General features: G+C 43.5%; 1 protein-coding gene, 3 non-coding genes and 1 pseudogene across 4 annotated transcripts; 3 read left to right on the forward strand and 2 right to left on the reverse strand.

Moving 5' to 3' along the window:
* Window positions 1-2,893: 2,893 nt before the first annotated feature.
* LOC124166436 (pollen-specific leucine-rich repeat extensin-like protein 3) lies at window positions 2,894-4,570 on the forward strand. The gene has a single exon (XM_046543967.1). It carries the CDS (start codon window positions 2,894-2,896, stop codon window positions 4,568-4,570), a length of 1,677 nt encoding a protein of 558 aa, XP_046399923.1.
* A 3,159-nt stretch (window positions 4,571-7,729) lies between these two features.
* Window positions 7,730-7,865, forward strand: LOC124167384 (annotated as a pseudogene).
* Window positions 7,866-8,374: 509 nt separating this feature from the next.
* LOC124167385 lies at window positions 8,375-8,494 on the reverse strand. The gene has a single exon (XR_006866686.1). It is a non-coding gene; the product is annotated as a U5 spliceosomal RNA (small nuclear RNA).
* A 9,128-nt stretch (window positions 8,495-17,622) lies between these two features.
* LOC124167386 lies at window positions 17,623-17,742 on the forward strand. Its single transcript, XR_006866687.1, has one exon. It is a non-coding gene; the product is annotated as a U5 spliceosomal RNA (small nuclear RNA).
* Window positions 17,743-18,251: 509 nt separating this feature from the next.
* On the reverse strand, window positions 18,252-18,413 carry LOC124167383. The gene has a single exon (XR_006866685.1). It is a non-coding gene; the product is annotated as a U1 spliceosomal RNA (small nuclear RNA).
* Window positions 18,414-18,878: the final 465 nt, after the last annotated feature.

Consider the following 18,878-nt stretch of genomic DNA (forward strand, 5'->3'; position numbering starts at 1 on the left):
ATCTTCTGTTTGTTCCTTGGAATAATTATATGCAGTCACAACTTTGCACACATTTCTCTTGGACTACACTTTATTCCACACCTACTCCATGTTATGTGTGGATCATATTGGTTCCATCCATGTAAGGGATGCTGGATCAACTATTGCTCAGTGGCGATGTGTTATTGTTCCACATCAGTAGTGCTCGTAGGATATGAAGCTAACCTCGACTAAATCTCACAGTCTTCCAAAGAAATTGAAGAGTTCAATGAAAATGCATTCCATGATCGTTATTGAGAGCAGAGCTGAATATGATGGGAATAGACTACTAGTAGTGATTTACCATTCCTTCAGTGTGATCCATGATCATTTTTATGGCATGATATTTGGGGAAATCGTAACTATCGGTATGAGCACTTATATTCAGTTAGGTAGTAAAGCTTTTCATGTGCAAGAGACATATATTTCCCTCTGTACAACAGCAATTAAGACATGCTGCTTGGCTCTCTGTCAAATGCCATGTTAATGTACTAGTGGTGTTCCAGCAAGCAACTTAATATTCTTGCTTGCGTGAAGAACTTGCATGAGCTATGTTTTTGTTTTGTTTGAGGGACAGCATAGAAGGTGGTGATGTTGATGGTTTGAGGCGTAGCTTTGTGAAAGCGATTCATTATGAAAAATGAAAGGAGAAAGTTTCTTTTATTTTTCATATTGAAGGTGGTGAATGCAGGATCAAGTGGAATGAATGAAGAGGAAAAGTGTGTCTTAGTGATTACAAAGGAGTGTGCAAGATTTCATGATTTGCCTAAAATTTCTGAAAGGCCACTACAGATATAGCAGTAGAAATTATATCGTGGTCATCTTACCTTCAATGGCCTTCTGCCGGATGTTGTGACTTTAGCGCAAATTTCAGTCTTGTCAGGACAAGGTGGTGTAGGGTTATAGCCGGTTTTAATCTTTCTTCAATTTTGTGGAGGATTTACATGGATCTTGCACTGCAATTTTACAACAAGCTCCCAGCAGCAATAGCCGGAGTGCAGTAAAAGTGCTGCCAGCTTTATACTTCTCAATGCAAGCTTGTAAAATGTATGCAGCAAGCGTGCTTTGCTACGTGCAATGGACAGTGAAGGTAATGAGCGACGTGTGCTGCAAACTTACGTCTCCACGAATGGAGTTGGTGATGTACCTTTTTTTTTGCAAATGTTGTGTGGAATGAGACTGCATGAGAGAGATCATCTTTGTGCTGACTTGGCTGAATCAGGTACTCAAACCGAAGGAGAACTGAAATGGTTGACTGTTGATTATAGGAAGGTGAGTGTTCAAGGAATGCTTCTGCAATGGAGAAAGGGAAGGATGAAAATGTACACCAATGAAGATGGATGCTCTGTGGAAACGGAGGAAACGTCATTTACATGAAGGCCACATGCCCTCCTGTAATATTTCTTTCTATAAAGTTTCATTATCTTCAGTGTCGACCATTGAGGGAATTAACTGTTTCACGATGACTGCACATGTGAATAAGATTGCATTGTATTTAGATCATTTTCATGATTGGATTGATTGTAAGTTCATAAAGAGGTCTTTGTTTTCAATGCATATACTATGTATGCATTGGACGTTTTCTCTGATGTACATCCCTCCTACTATCAATCCCTCAAGTATTTTGTTGTTGACTGTATTCGATGGCTTGGAGTAATTATTGTGGAATGTAATGAGTGATCCTGTTTGTATAAAACTCTTCATAATTATGTAAATAGTGGAACGATCAGAATTCCACGCATCTGGACAAGGATCAGGAATTGTGTTGGTCCACGTTGCTTCCTGCTATCTACGGAAATGCTAGCACGGGACGTCCTGAAGCATCGCATAATTTAATATGATAATGAAAGCATCTCCATCCGCGATACATTTCAGTGAATCATCTTCCGTTGGCACTGATCGTTCAGCTAAATGACATGGCAGTGAAGGGTATCTGACGCTACGCTTGAGATGTTGGATAAAAACAGAGGATTCGCTGGATATGTAGCCGGAACGAATTGTTTATAAATTTCCACGGGTGGACTGGGACCCCTCGATTAATACAGACACAGAGGCTACGGAGTAAGGGCGTAGCGGAACTTGATCATGTGAATTTCAGTGTGCATGGTGACCATTCGGTGCCTTATTTCGTGAAATTTGGAAGCTTAAGAATGAAACAAGGCTACTGGGGAACTTGGATTAAGGTCGATAAAGATGCACTGTGTACCCGTATGCGCATCATTTCCACGAACGATTCGGGAAAGCTGAAGATTTACTGCGAAGATTCGGTAGACACGCTGTTTAAAATTTCCCCGCTGAAGTGGGAACTTTCGCGCCAATTGCGCATACAGCGCCGCCAGGCCGTGTGCGGAGCAAAAGGAAGTGAGAATTCCCTCTGTAAGCAGACCAACCGTTGGCTAATTTTGTGTGATTGAGTTTTTTAGAAAATGAATTTAGGCTGTTAGTGTTGAGCTTAAACGTGTTATGATACCTGAACGCGGATGAAACTTATAATGCGGACGATGTTCCGCAATCGTGGAAGAAATACGTGGGCACGTGCAACATCGCGAAGCACGGATGTGAGATAGTTGGAAACGCTACGTTACATTTTGGACATATAAGCATACTTACCTGGCGTAGGGGCTACCGTGATCCTTATAATGGAATACCTGGAATCCTGAATATCCTGTGGAAGCTGACAGCTGCTGACTGCCGACGTTCGGGAGGTAAACGTAAGTGTGCTAAAGTAGTGTTTCTGTGTCGCCTACTTAAGGGCCTTCAGCCTCGAAATTTATAACCACTGAGAGGTGAGCTGTGCCAAGTACCGTTGGAACGGGTAATCCGGCCCTTCAGTTGGTTTATATGCTTAATGCTGAGTAAGGGAGTAGCATCGACGATGCAAACGGCGGTGCATAAACTTCCGCCCACGGTGACCCGAGAACGGGAACTGCGCAGCACGTCAAGGGCAAGGAAAGTAGCAGCATCCACAACGCTGAAGTCAATTGATCAGGCAGAAGTGGACAAATGGATAGCCGAAGAATGGGTGAAAATATTTGGCGAAGAAACTGCCCTGACGGCTGGAGGCGAATCCGTTCGGCGGCCAGTAGTCAGAAAAAGAGGTTGCAGTGTTCCGCCATATAGAGTGCCTCGCCTTGTCCACAAAGGCACGCAAACAGAGGAGGAGACTGCTGCCAACACGGAGATTTTAGAGCCTATTTCGCCGGAACCCCTATCCCCCCTGGCTGCCACGGAGGAGGGAGATGAGCGTTACCTGTCTCAACGGCAAGCCAACGACACTCACCCTGGAGAAAGGACGGAGGTTCAACTTGAGCCGGTAAGTCAAAATAACGCTACCACGATCGTTTCCCCCAACTTACCATTAAGTGATCTTAGTGAACCTTCCCCAAGTGACAATGGTAACCATGTACCCATCGACATGGGTGAAAGTGATGACTTAGCAGTCAGTGGAAGTGACAGGGTAATCGCAGTTTTTGACCCGAGTGTCACCAGTGCAAACACACAAACCCACAATGTTAGGGAACCCGTAAGTGCCACTCACGGCACATGCAGATGTGTGGGAAGTGTAAGGCAAAGAGTGCAGCCTCACGAGCACTTGATAGGACCTCAAAACCCACCACTGGCGACTGGAGAGCAGAGAACGGACGAAGTCAGGGAAAGGGAGGAGCCACCCCGTCGCCGTAGACGCAGAAGGAATAGGCGCTACCAGAAGCGCCCGGCGTACGACCATGTGGATGACCACCGAAACATCCCCCCCCTCATCCGAGACCAGAGGCTGCTGGACGAAGCGTGCGACAGAGGCCCTCGCGCCCCCGTGTGCTACCGTGCTCCCTCCCCCGTGAATCACCGTCCCCGCTCCCCTGTGTACCACCGTGCCCCCTCCCCCGTGTATCGTCACCGCCGCTCCCCTGTGGACCACCGTGGCCCCTCCCCCATGTGTCACCGAGCCCCTTCCCCTGTGACCCACTTCCCTGTGCACCACCACCCAATTCCCCAAGTGCTGCAAGATCAACGCCTGCCTCTGAATCTTACCCACCCCCCAGTGCCTAATGGTCACCAGTGGCAAGCGGAACGTCGCCGTTTCCCTCCGGGAAGCTGTCGACTCGGCGCCAACCATCGTTCGCCCTCTCCACTGGGACGCCGAACCTACCCCTCCGAGGTCCATCCTCAACCGATTAATCACCTCCCCACCCCCTCTGCCTTCCACCGACCCAACCCAATTCGCCACCGTCCCCCCTCCCCGTCTCACCAAAACCAATCCCGAGTGCGCCCTCAATCCCCTGTGAATGTGCAGTGCCCGCCCCCACATGTGCATCCACCTCCCCAGCATGTGCAGCAAGTGCCTCGAAACCCAATGATAACACATCCAGCCGCATCAACAGGCTCCCACCTATTTCCGCTGCCGACGGACGCGAGCTATGTACCAGCTCCCCCAATGTGGAACCCCTACACCCAAGTGCCTCCCCGGTTTCTGCTGCAGCACCCCGGCCAGCCCCATCCGATGTGGTCCCACCTGGGATGGGGCCTTCCAGTGGGGCCACACCTGCAAATGTAAGTGCTGAGACACCCTCCGTACCCCCACCCGTCAGACAGAGGCGAGCCCAAAGCAGGCCACGTGACGCCGGAGGCGCCACTTCTACCTTACCAGCAACATTGGAAAGGGAAGATAGGCCCCCGAAAACGAAAAACCGCCAGGAGCTTCCCACTGAGAATCAAATGATCTGGCAGATCAGATTGGGCATACTGCGGGATGGAGATGTCAGGGAATTCGAAGACATAGTCGCCGAAATCACGGAGGAAGGGGCGGCGCTCAACCCGAGAAGCATAACCCGCGGACCAGCTTCCCGCACCCCTAGACCGCCATTGGAGCCCGGTAGGCTGCAACACCTATATAAAGTAAACAAAGGAGCGGCCGCAAAAAAGGTCATGGAACCAGCTTTGCCCACGTGTGACGTCCCATCGGATGAGGTGGTGAACTTCTTTCGCAAGCCAGGGCGTCCGCCCTCCAATACCCCCGCTCCATCGGTAATCCCTTCGTGGAACTTTATAAGGCAGGACCACGAAGTGGCAAAACTCACTCGGAAGATATCACCATCTGAAGTGACAAAGCGCCTACAGAAGGCAAAAAATACCGCCCCTGGCCCTGACCTGGTACCTTACCGAGCGTGGCGCCAAATCGATCCAGACGGCTCGGTACTCGCAAGCATATTTAACTGGTGCATGACGAGCAAAGCAGTGCCACAACAGTGGAAAACATCAAAAACTGTCCTGACTCTTAAAGGTGGTGACGAACACGACATATCAAACTGGAGACCCATCGCACTAATGCCCACCATGGTCAAGCTATTTACGGGGATTCTGGCGGACAGGATCTCCCATTGGGCCCTGAGGAGTCGTCGGCTATCATTTCCCATCCAGAAAGGCTTCATACCCTCCACTGAAGGATGTTTTGAACACAACTTCCTCCTGCAGGCCGCAATAGAGGACGCCCGTCGCAACTACAAGGAAATCGCGATAGCCTGGCTGGATCTGGCTGACGCATTCGGGTCAGTTCCTCACGACCACATCTGGCAGACGCTGCGGGCCCTCGAAATGCCGGACGACATGGTCCAAGTGATTGCCTCTCTATATGAAGGGGCAAACACAACGGTACAGCTCTCCACCGAGGTTACGGATGAGATACCCCTTAGATGTGGCGTCCGGCAAGGTGACCCTCTCTCCCCTCTCCTATTTAACCTCGCCATCGAGCCCTTGCTTAGGGCTATCCTCCAGAAACGGGTCACGGCGGCCTATAAATGTGGCCCCACATCCCTCTGCGTCCTCGCGTACGCAGACGATCTAGTAATAATAGGGAGAAATGCGGGGATGCTGAGATCCCTACTATTCGCAGCAAGCAAAGCAGCAGATTGGTGTGGGCTCAAGTTTAAGCCCAGAAAGTGTGCAAGCCTTCACGTTGATTTCGGCAAAAACAGGCAGAGGCTGCCGGAGTCGACGTTTGACATTCAGGGAGCAACGATGCATGCTCTCCGTGAAGGGGAAGCTTACAGGTATCTTGGTTGTCCTGTAGGGTACAAGGCAGGTACGTCCCCAACGGAAACCCTGCAGGGCATGACCAGGGATACCACCCTCATCGCACAGAGTGACCTCCTCCCCTGGCAAAAAATCGACGCCGTTCATACATTCATCACCCCCAGAATAACGTTCCCGCTACGAGTCGCAGCAGTTGCAATAAAAGATCTTGCCACCGCTGATAAGGTCATCCAGCATGCTATCAAGTCGTGGCTCTGCCTACCAGCCAGGGCAAGCCGGGAAATTGTGAACATACCAACCAAAGCCGGCGGCGGGGGATACGTGCCACTGACAGATGAGGCCAACATCCAGGCCATAATTCAGGCCTTCCGAATGTTAACGTGCAAAGAATCGGAGGTGAGGAAGGCTGCATGGTACGGCCTACACGACACAGTCCACCTAAGACTTGGCCGCAACGGTCAACCGCCAAGCAAGAAAGTGCTCTGCCAGTACCTAAATGGCTCAATGGAGGGGGAACTTGGTACAAGCTCCAAAGAGTGCGCGTCGACTTGGTCGAGGGCCAGGAAGGCGACCAGGGGGCTCGCGCCGCTATGCCTACCGGAGTGGGAATGGAGTGAAGCCAAAAAAGAAATCTCACTCCGAGTGAGGAACCCGCGCTCGGACCTGGAACTCATCATTATCCCGCCGTCGGCTCGTCACCGCATCACAGGTCTCCTCCGAGGTGCAGTATACGAGGCCTACAGGCGCCGTCTAATTGCCAAACCAGACCAGGGCAGGGTTTTCGAGCTCTCCTCTACCAGCGACGAGAGCAACCACTTCATCAGGTCAGGCGAGCACACGAGGTTAAAGGACTGGTGTTTTGTACATAGGGGAAGACTAAATGTACTCCCTCTCCGAGGGGCGCTACGGGGGAGTGCCACTCCGGAAGACAGACGATGCAGAATCTGTGGAGTGGCGGATGAGACCCTCGTCCATGTGTTGAACCAGTGCCTGGCCCATCGGCAGCTGCGGATAGCCCGACACAATAGAATCCAGGACCTCCTAGTCGAGCACCTGCCGCGAACGTGGGAGGTGACCATTGACAAAACGGTGCCGGGTGCCGACAGGAGGCTGAGACCGGACATCGTGGCTCGAGGAGGCCCAACGGGCAGGGTGTTCATTGTGGACGTCACCGTTCCCTTCGAGAACAGACGACAAGCCTTCCGTGCAGCGCGTGTGGCTAAACTGGAAAAGTACCGCGACCTCGCTTCCCAACTCCGTGCGGAGGGGGGATACAAAACCGAGGTCAGGCTAGGAGCATTGATTGTCGGCGCCTTAGGCTCCTGGGACAGCAAGAACGACCCTATCCTAACTGGCCTTGGCATCACCCCTCGAAAAATCCGGTCGCTGAGGAAGAAAATGTGCTCCACGGCCATTACATGTTCAGCGGATATATACAGGAAGCACATGAAGCTGCCAGAGTAATTTATGCGAACTTAAGTGCTAAAAGTGATTTTTATTTTTGTGTTTATGTTATGTTTCAGTGCCAGATATGAAATTTATGTTGTATAAAATCATTTGTACGACAGTGACAGTAATGACTCAGAAAGACATTTAGGGAATTATCCCTTTCTATTTTTGAAAGGAGATCATTCGCCAATGGCGAACACATTTGTACATTAAATTGTATATACTTCTCAAAATTGAAAATAAAAGGCGGTTCCCCCAGGACGAGGCTTGCCCATTGCACTCCGGGCGGGCTGACCCCTGCGATTGCCCCAAATGTGGGTAACTCGGGCGCGTAATTTTTGGTAGTAGGGACTGCGTTCGCGCTGTCCCTCCATAATCAGTGTACCAAAGCAGTTGGGGTGGAGTTTGTAGAACGAGCCTGTGTCACTCTTGGGATCTTGGTGAGGAAAAGGATACATCATCGTTCTCTGCACTAGTACCTTTAGTACTACGAGTTATGAGAGCTGATATATTTTATTCATTATGTGTCATTGCTTTGTAAATCGCTGTTTTATCTTTGTTCGCAATCATTTTATTACCATGTCAGTGTTACTGTTTAGTTCCTTTTCAGTGCCCGTCATCTCTATTAAGTATTATTTTTAGGAGGACATACCCTGGTAGGGCATCTCAGCTGCATCACCACCAGTATATGTAGTTTAGAATGTTCGATTGTTCATTTAAGTACATGTCGTAATCTGTTTTTCAGTCTTCGAGATGTTTCGACCACTTAACGTGCAAAATGGTGGCACCAGTTTTAGCTATGCATTACACTACATTTATTCTATTCAATTTGCCACATGATACATATCGGCGATTTATTTTTGTGAACCTTCATATTTGGCCCAGCAGAGTATCTGCTGGGCACAGTCAAAAATTGGCGATAGAGCCATAAATGTCCCTCTCCACGGAAATCTTTAGTAAAAGGCGAAAGATTTATTCGCTTGAAGAGAGACAAGGCTTGCTGTTCTTAAGGAAGTTTAGCGTCCCCTTAATGCGTGGCCTACAAGCGCATAGCGAGAGACAAATTGAACAGACCTCATCATTCCCAAACGCGAGAAATCTAGGGATCTCTTGGTGCCATTGCAGTAAAAGCTGTAGCTTCTCCAAACGAAGTGACTTATCGGAGGTTAGAGTCTACTTGCAATAAATTAAACAATTCTTTTGCACCGCGCATCGGAGTGAGCACCCGCTTGCCATCTAGCGTCGAAGTGCAGAAATGACGAGTGGCCGGGGTGGTATCACGAGCGGAGGAAGTTTCAACTCGCCGTGGGATCAATTGGAAGATGGGAACGAGAAAAAGAGACATTTCCTCACGATTCGATGAATCTCACGTGAGTTTGCTTGCTCCATCCGACGCAGAGAGGACTTCCGAGAAATGTGGCCAGAAGTGAAAGTATGTGTAATATGTACCCATGAAGAAAGTGTCTGCCAATATATGCAATATTTGACACGCAGGGAATTTGTGGCTAAATATGTAAACTCCTGTCTAAAAGTTTACATCGGAGTTGAATAGGCTTTTAGAGTTGGTTCTAAAAAATCTGGAATAGTTAAGCCATTGAAAGTGATGTTTAATATAGTGAAGTATTAATTCTGATGTTCGCGATGTTATAGCAAATTTCCCTTGTAAAGGAGATGTAGTTTTGGATCAGCTTTTCTCTCAAATAAAGTTGTCTAGACCTGGTGGGACAATGTTCGTTCAATAGATATGCAAATAATACACTCTAGCGCAGTATACTTCATCCAAAGAACGTTTTTCATGAACGTCCGAAGTATCAACTGATAGCGCACTCATTAATCCAACTTGATTAGTAATCGGCTCGGCCTCTACTACTCCAGTTCCGTGGGTCTCTCCTCAGCTCACGACTCCTAGCATCACGAGAGAAACGATAGAGTGGTAGTAATTATTCAGTGTCACCGAGAAACAGCAGGGGTCTCTTTATAAAAGTTAAATTTTGTTAACGTTAGTTGAATAATGATTGATGTATGCTTTGAAACGAAATTTGATAATATTACAACCCTAAAAAACCAATCATTATTAAGGGTTAATGTAAAAAATATATTTACCCCAATAAAAATAAATTATCCGGCACAGTGTTTTCATTTACGAATTTTGTTGCTTAAAGTATGTACTAATGTCATTTTGCAGCTGGTCAACCGTTATAAATCCACCCCTTATAACATTGCAATGCTTATATACTACTTACATAGGTATGAATAGGGAAAGAAGTAAAATTACACACCAACGTTTATTCACGCAAAAATGCACTTAGAATTTACTTGCATAGACAAAATAAAACTTACAAAACACAGACACAAATACATTTTTAATCATCTTCATTTATATAAACGTCGACGTCATCCTTGTCAGGACATTTCTCTCAACAGCGTACAGAACAAATGGAATTACAAAATAATCCAAGAGGTAATTTTTGCATAATATTTCACAGATGATCAATGGAATGGTTTGAATTGCTTCAAAATAAATATATATTTTTTATTCGAGGTATCGAGATGTTTATGGGCATTGAAGAAAATGGCACTTTTTACACCGTAATGGATCTTTGGAAGTGGAATTCCTTTATTTCTGAGAAATACTCATACATAAGTATCTTTTAACCCATTATAAACCAATGCTGCTTCAAAGCAACATCAAATATGTGTAAATTTTCAGCTCTATCTAGGAAATTTCTAAATTACGTATTATTTTGTGGCGTAAATTTTGATTACGAAATGTTTATCTGCCTCGATAATTATTATTGAGTGCAAAATTTTCATCTTTTCAGAATGGAAAATCTTTTAATTTGATTTCTCCCTTAGGCAGCTATGTGTTAAAAAGGGTTAAGATGTATTATTCGAGCAATATCTAAAAGGCATTAAGATTGTAAATTCACCAATTTCCTTTCACATACCTGGCAGCTCTTCTTTGCACGCGTTCTAACTCTTGTAATTAAGCCTTTTTCATGAGGGTCCCAAACACTGGCAGCGCATTCCAAATGTGGTCTAACGAGGGAAAAGTAGCTAATTTCTCTCACTTTGTCGTCGCACTTTCCTAATATTCTTTTAACAAAACCCATTTTACGATTAGCTTGACCGGTTATTTCTCGAATAGGTTTACTCCACGATAGATCATTATTGAGTCTAACTCCGAGATATTTCACGGATTCAACAATCTATAATTGGGTACCCCGAATTATATAGCTACGTTGTAGGGAGTTATACTTCTTCCAGAAATTCATTACGACGCATTTATTGAAATTTAACTCCAACTGCCATGCATCGCACCACGGTTGGAAAGCAGCAAGATCATTCGTTAATTAGGAGGAGTATTCATTGCAGTCAAGGCTGAGATCACAAGCAGAGCCGAGAATTTTTTAGATAGTGAATTGGAAAGTGTTTGGTGCTCAATTGAATGCTAAGCCGAGAGATACTTTATATGCGCATATTATAGACCACCTGATTCAAGCCTAGATTCAGTTTTAGAGTTAGGTAGCCAGATAAGACGTTTTACTTCTCAGGAAAATCGTAATAGTATCATAATTGGCGGCGATTTCAATGTTACTTCGATCGATTCGAAAAACAACTCTGCTGTATTAATCCAAAGAAATCGACAGGTAACATATTAAAAATATATACATAGCATTGGCAGGTCTTCGCCTATCCTAAAACCGTGCCCATACCCTCCGTGCGCAGCACGTTGAAGGCGGCAGGCCACATTTTGATGGAATGAAAGACTATACAATTTTTACTGATGAAAAAAGGCAAGAGGGCTTATCAATCCCAAGTTTAGAGGGGAATGTGTGGTGTTAGTTGAAGAACCAGGGTCCCTTTTTTGGGGGTTTGCCTCCCCCGTCGGAGGATTAGCAAAAGTTATAAAATCTGCGATTCTCGATTCCTTTCCGAGTGAAAATTAGATTCACAAAATTAAAATGGATTTGAATACGATGGTACCAAGCGAATACCGTCCTAAAAGAAGGCATCATGCCTCTGCTACAAGCATGATTCCAGCATCCCTTGCTGTGTGAGTAAACTCTTCTCGGGATTCCTTCGGGTTAATTTTTCCATAATGGCAAACCTTTCAAGCTCCGACTCGGGGCTCATCATCAGGGATAAATTTTGTTAAATCCCGAGAAGAGTTAACCCACATCATTCGCCGGGAAAGCATCAAATCATAATTAATCCCTGCAGTGGTCTATTTGCTAATTGCACTAAGTTTACTTAGATTTGCGACGTAAACATTGGGAGAGCAATCTAGGGACCGAATTTGCGTTGTTGCAATGATGCGTTTGGCGGCCAATCCGAGATTTTTTTAACTGCTGGATTTTAATATTGTCTTTAAGGACTACCCGCTGATGATATATAAACCCATTATTCCCCAGACTGCATATAGGGCTTTTAACATGGAAATCTTTGTTGCATTAAATGCGTTAATATTGGCCTTAGAGCTTCGTTTGAAATTTGACAATGCTCAGAAAAAAATGAGGAATTCAATTCAAAGTCTGCAATTTACGTGCAAGCAACAATTATCCATTTGCTAAATACATATAAGCAGTACATAAGTTGACCGCGAACCAATGCCGCAGGCATGGTCGTAAATCCGGAAATGAGGGAGCACAACTACTCTCGGAGTCCGAGATAATGTGGAGTACCAGCGGGGAGGGGTCGAAAAAGGAAGAAGAGTCTCTTGTGGCGCAGTACAGCAGTCATGCTAAGACGAAAACTCCGCCGTCTCGAAAGGGTTAAGGAACATGCATTAAGTTTTACAAAGGTTAGTAGGTTACACTACAAGCCATCTAATCTAATTATGAGTTCTATCACCGCCGTTATAATATCTTATTGATCGTGGAAAAAATAGGCATTCTGAATGCGTCTGTTCTACAGTTTATCTCTATTATTTCATTTATATGATCTGATATTCCGTAGAATGTTTGCGTCCGTAAGATATAGCTAACTTCGTTAGAAAAGACACTGCTCTTGAATTTATCTAAAAGGTTTAGTTTATTTTTCAATCTACGGTCTGCCAGGGATTTCCATCCGAGTTTATCTAAGAGGTCAGTTACACTAACAAGACTATCGTTACGACCTTTCACATACCTGGCAGCTCTTCTTTGCACGCGTTCTAACTCTTGTAATTAAGCCTTTTTCATGAGGGTCCCAAACACTGGCAGCGCATTCCAAATGTGGTCTAACGAGGGAAAAGTAGCTAATTTCTCTCACTTTGTCGTCGCACTTTCCTAATATTCTTTTAACAAAACCCATTTTACGATTAGCTTGACCGGTTATTTCTCGAATAGGTTTATTCCACGATAGATCATTAAATTAAAATCTAAAAAAAATAAATTAAATCAGATAAATTAAATAAATATCCACAGCTCTCTGATAATTCTCAACTACACAAAGTAATGCATTTTTGGAAGTCGGACCTTTTCTCAATGACTATACCAAAATTCCATTCAGTTAGGAATTTTCCCAACAAATGGTTCCATATTTCAGGACACACACAGCTAAAATGTTCATTCGTGGGGAACAATTTAGAGTAGGTTATACTTTATGGTGTCTGGCCTCATCTGCAAGTTATCTCTATCAATTTTTGCCATATGGAGAGTGGGAACTTGAAAGTGATATTTCTAGGATTTCTAAGTTCACTAAGAGAAAGGGTTGTTCTATATTTGCTGAATTTTTTGTAAGTCTCCAAAATTTCATACCGCGTATTTTGATAATTTCTTCGCCAGTTACAATATATTTGTAAATTTTAAGTGATAATTGTTATGTTGCAAAGCGAAAAGTTAGCGAAAATCTAACGGATAACCGCGCACTCATGTCTTCGAGAGATTTGACAAAAAAACTAACAGGGATTTCTACTATTCGTTTGACTGGTCAAAACATAATCTCTTAGTGCGATGGCATGTTAACTCTGTCATCGATTTTGCTTCAAATTACGGGAATATGGAACCCATAGTAAAGACATTTCGAATTATGAATATGACGAATATTTCCGGAGAAAATCGAAATATCATCAACGATTACAGTAAATGAATGGGAGGGATAGATTTACTTGATAATTATGTTGCATGTTACCGTATCCAGATTAAGTGCAAAAGGCCTCTATTCCGAAAAGTGATTGATAGTGCAGAGGTGAATCCGTGGTGATTTTACGCCAAAGTTACGGACAAAGCAATTCCATTGTTAGAGTTTCGGTCCGAGATCATAAAATTTTACTGAGGCAAGAAATAGTTTCCAATACAATTGCTGATCACATTTGGCATAAGAATCGGTGCCCACATGCAGGACACCCTAGAAAAAATGGCATACCCCAGCATGCCCGTCAAGGGAGAATGATACATTTCTTCCGCAGGCATACTTATAATTCACGGCGAAGATTTCGAGTGTGCAAATCAAAGATAAGTTATATTGTGAAAAGAGCTACGTTTAATTCCACGCAGAATATTATTTAATATTACATCAGAAAAGAAGATGAAAAACGAAATATGCAACCTAAATTTGAAAAGTTTTTTTTTGTTTTTATTTGCCGGAGTTTTCCTAGCGTTGCGTAAACGCAACATTATGCAAATCATATATTATGATGAATATAAATTTTTTTCTGAAAATTAATCTTAATTAGGCCAAAATAAACCGTAAAATAAGAAATAACCGAAGGTAAAAGCCCTATATGCAGTCTGGGGAATAATAGGTTTATACATCATCAGCGGGTAGTCCTTAAAGACAATATTAAAATCCAGCAGTTAAAAAAATCTCGGATTGGCCGCCAAACGCATCATTGCAACAACGCAAATTCGGTCCCTAGATTGCTCTCCCAATGTTTACGTCGCAAATCTAAGTAAACTTAGTGCAATTAGCAAATAGACCACTGCAGGGATTAATTATGATTTGATGCTTTCCCGGCGAATGATGTGGGTTAACTCTTCTCGGGATTTAACAAAATTTATCCCTGATGATGAGCCCCGAGTCGGAGCTTGAAAGGTTTGCCATTATGGAAAAATTAACCCGAAGGAATCCCGAGAAGAGTTTACTCACACAGCAAGGGATGCTGGAATCATGCTTGTAGCAGAGGCATGATGCCTTCTTTTAGGACGGTATTCGCTTGGTACCATCGTATTCAAATCCATTTTAATTTTGTGAATCTAATTTTCACTCGGAAAGGAATCGAGAATCGCAGATTTTATAACTTTTGCTAATCCTCCGACGGGGGAGGCAAACCCCCAAAAAAGGGACCCTGGTTCTTCAACTAACACCACACATTCCCCTCTAAACTTGGGATTGATAAGCCCTCTTGCCTTTTTTCATCAGTAAAAATTGTATAGTCTTTCATTCCATCAAAATGTGGCCTGCCGCCTTCAACGTGCTGCGCACGGAGGGTATGGGCACGGTTTTAGGATAGGCGAAGACCTGCCAATGCTATGTATATATTTTTAATATGTTACCTGTCGATTTCTTTGGATTAATACAGCAGAGTTGTTTTTCGAATCGATCGAAGTAACATTGAAATCGCCGCCAATTATGATACTATTACGATTTTCCTGAGAAGTAAAACGTCTTATCTGGCTACCTAACTCTAAAACTGAATCTAGGCTTGAATCAGGTGGTCTATAATATGCGCATATAAAGTATCTCTCGGCTTAGCATTCAATTGAGCACCAAACACTTTCCAATTCACTATCTAAAAAATTCTCGGCTCTGCTTGTGATCTCAGCCTTGACTGCAATGAATACTCCTCCTAATTAACGAATGATCTTGCTGCTTTCCAACCGTGGTGCGATGCATGGCAGTTGGAGTTAAATTTCAATAAATGCGTCGTAATGAATTTCTGGAAGAAGTATAACTCCCTACAACGTAGCTATATAATTCGGGGTACCCAATTATAGATTGTTGAATCCGTGAAATATCTCGGAGTTAGACTCAATAATGATCTATCGTGGAGTAAACCTATTCGAGAAATAACCGGTCAAGCTAATCGTAAAATGGGTTTTGTTAAAAGAATATTAGGAAAGTGCGACGACAAAGTGAGAGAAATTAGCTACTTTTCCCTCGTTAGACCACATTTGGAATGCGCTGCCAGTGTTTGGGACCCTCATGAAAAAGGCTTAATTACAAGAGTTAGAACGCGTGCAAAGAAGAGCTGCCAGGTATGTGAAAGGAAATTGGTGAATTTACAATCTTAATGCCTTTTAGATATTGCTCGAATAATACATCTTAACCCTTTTTAACACATAGCTGCCTAAGGGAGAAATCAAATTAAAAGATTTTCCATTCTGAAAAGATGAAAATTTTGCACTCAATAATAATTATCGAGGCAGATAAACATTTCGTAATCAAAATTTACGCCACAAAATAATACGTAATTTAGAAATTTCCTAGATAGAGCTGAAAATTTACACATATTTGATGTTGCTTTGAAGCAGCATTGGTTTATAATGGGTTAAAAGATACTTATGTATGAGTATTTCTCAGAAATAAAGGAATTCCACTTCCAAAGATCCATTACGGTGTAAAAAGTGCCATTTTCTTCAATGCCCATAAACATCTCGATACCTCGAATAAAAAATATATATTTATTTTGAAGCAATTCAAACCATTCCATTGATCATCTGTGAAATATTATGCAAAAATTACCTCTTGGATTATTTTGTAATTCCATTTGTTCTGTACGCTGTTGAGAGAAATGTCCTGACAAGGATGACGTCGACGTTTATATAAATGAAGATGATTAAAAATGTATTTGTGTCTGTGTTTTGTAAGTTTTATTTTGTCTATGCAAGTAAATTCTAAGTGCATTTTTGCGTGAATAAACGTTGGTGTGTAATTTTACTTCTTTCCCTATTCATACCTATGTAAGTAGTATATAAGCATTGCAATGTTATAAGGGGTGGATTTATAACGGTTGACCAGCTGCAAAATGACATTAGTACATACTTTAAGCAACAAAATTCGTAAATGAAAACACTGTGCCGGATAATTTATTTTTATTGGGGTAAATATATTTTTTACATTAACCCTTAATAATGATTGGTTTTTTAGGGTTGTAATATTATCAAATTTCGTTTCAAAGCATACATCAATCATTATTCAACTAACGTTAACAAAATTTAACTTTTATAAAGAGACCCCTGCTGTTTCTCGGTGACACTGAATAATTACTACCACTCTATCGTTTCTCTCGTGATGCTAGGAGTCGTGAGCTGAGGAGAGACCCACGGAACTGGAGTAGTAGAGGCCGAGCCGATTACTAATCAAGTTGGATTAATGAGTGCGCTATCAGTTGATACTTCGGACGTTCATGAAAAACGTTCTTTGGATGAAGTATACTGCGCTAGAGTGTATTATTTGCATATCTATTGAACGAACATTGTCCCACCAGGTCTAGACAACTTTATTTGAGAGAAAAGCTGATCCAAAACTACATCTCCTTTACAAGGGAAATTTGCTATAACATCGCGAACATCAGAATTAATACTTCACTATATTAAACATCACTTTCAATGGCTTAACTATTCCAGATTTTTTAGAACCAACTCTAAAAGCCTATTCAACTCCGATGTAAACTTTTAGACAGGAGTTTACATATTTAGCCACAAATTCCCTGCGTGTCAAATATTGCATATATTGGCAGACACTTTCTTCATGGGTACATATTACACATACTTTCACTTCTGGCCACATTTCTCGGAAGTCCTCTCTGCGTCGGATGGAGCAAGCAAACTCACGTGAGATTCATCGAATCGTGAGGAAATGTCTCTTTTTCTCGTTCCCATCTTCCAATTGATCCCACGGCGAGTTGAAACTTCCTCCGCTCGTGATACCACCCCGGCCACTCGTCATTTCTGCACTTCGACGCTAGATGGCAAGCGGGTGCTCACTCCGATGCGCGGTGCAAAAGAATTGTTTAATTTATTGCAAGTAGACTCTAACCTCCGATAAGTCACTTCGTTTGGAGAAGCTACAGCTTTTACTGCAATGGCACCAAGAGATCCCTAGATTTCTCGCGTTTGGGAATGATGAGGTCTGTTCAATTTGTCTCTCGCTATGCGCTTGTAGGCCACGCATTAAGGGGACGCTAAACTTCCTTAAGAACAGCAAGCCTTGTCTCTCTTCAAGCGAATAAATCTTTCGCCTTTTACTAAAGATTTCCGTGGAGAGGGACATTTATGGCTCTATCGCCAATTTTTGACTGTGCCCAGCAGATACTCTGCTGGGCCAAATATGAAGGTTCACAAAAATAAATCGCCGATATGTATCATGTGGCAAATTGAATAGAATAAATGTAGTGTAATGCATAGCTAAAACTGGTGCCACCATTTTGCACGTTAAGTGGTCGAAACATCTCGAAGACTGAAAAACAGATTACGACATGTACTTAAATGAACAATCGAACATTCTAAACTACATATACTGGTGGTGATGCAGCTGAGATGCCCTACCAGGGTATGTCCTCCTAAAAATAATACTTAATAGAGATGACGGGCACTGAAAAGGAACTAAACAGTAACACTGACATGGTAATAAAATGATTGCGAACAAAGATAAAACAGCGATTTACAAAGCAATGACACATAATGAATAAAATATATCAGCTCTCATAACTCGTAGTACTAAAGGTACTAGTGCAGAGAACGATGATGTATCCTTTTCCTCACCAAGATCCCAAGAGTGACACAGGCTCGTTCTACAAACTCCACCCCAACTGCTTTGGTACACTGATTATGGAGGTACAGCGCGAACGCAGTCCCTACTACCAAAAATTACGCGCCCGAGTTACCCACATTTGGGGCAATCGCAGGGGTCAGCCCGCCCGGAGTGCAATGGGCAAGCCTCGTCCTGGGGGAACCGCCTTAAGGATCACGGTAGCCCCTACGCCAGGTAAGTATGCTTATATGTCCAAAATGTAACGTAGCGTTTCCAACTATCTCACATCCGTGCTTCGCGATGTTGCACGTGCCCACGTATTTCTTCCACGATTGCGGAACATCGTCCGCATTATAAGTTTCATCCGCGTTCAGGTATCATAACACGTTTAAGCTCAACACTAACAGCCTAAATTCATTTTCTAAAAAACTCAATCACACAAAATTAGCCAACGGTTGGTCTGCTTACAGAGGGTATTCTCACTTCCTTTTGCTCCGCACACGGCCTGGCGGCGCTGTATGCGCAATTGGCGCGAAAGTTCCCACTTCAGCGGGGAAATTTTAAACAGCGTGTCTACCGAATCTTCGCAGTAAATCTTCAGCTTTCCCGAATCGTTCGTGGAAATGATGCGCATACGGGTACACAGTGCATCTTTATCGACCTTAATCCAAGTTCCCCAGTAGCCTTGTTTCATTCTTAAGCTTCCA

This window comes from Ischnura elegans, chromosome 10 (genome assembly GCF_921293095.1).
Source record: "Ischnura elegans chromosome 10, ioIscEleg1.1, whole genome shotgun sequence".
Lineage (NCBI taxonomy): Eukaryota > Metazoa > Arthropoda > Insecta > Odonata > Coenagrionidae > Ischnura > Ischnura elegans.

What these genes read in the sequence shown, in the direction of transcription:
- LOC124166436 (XM_046543967.1), top strand. Translation starts at nt 2,894, where the DNA reads ATGCAAACGGCGGTGCATAAACTTCCGCCCACGGTGACCCGAGAACGG.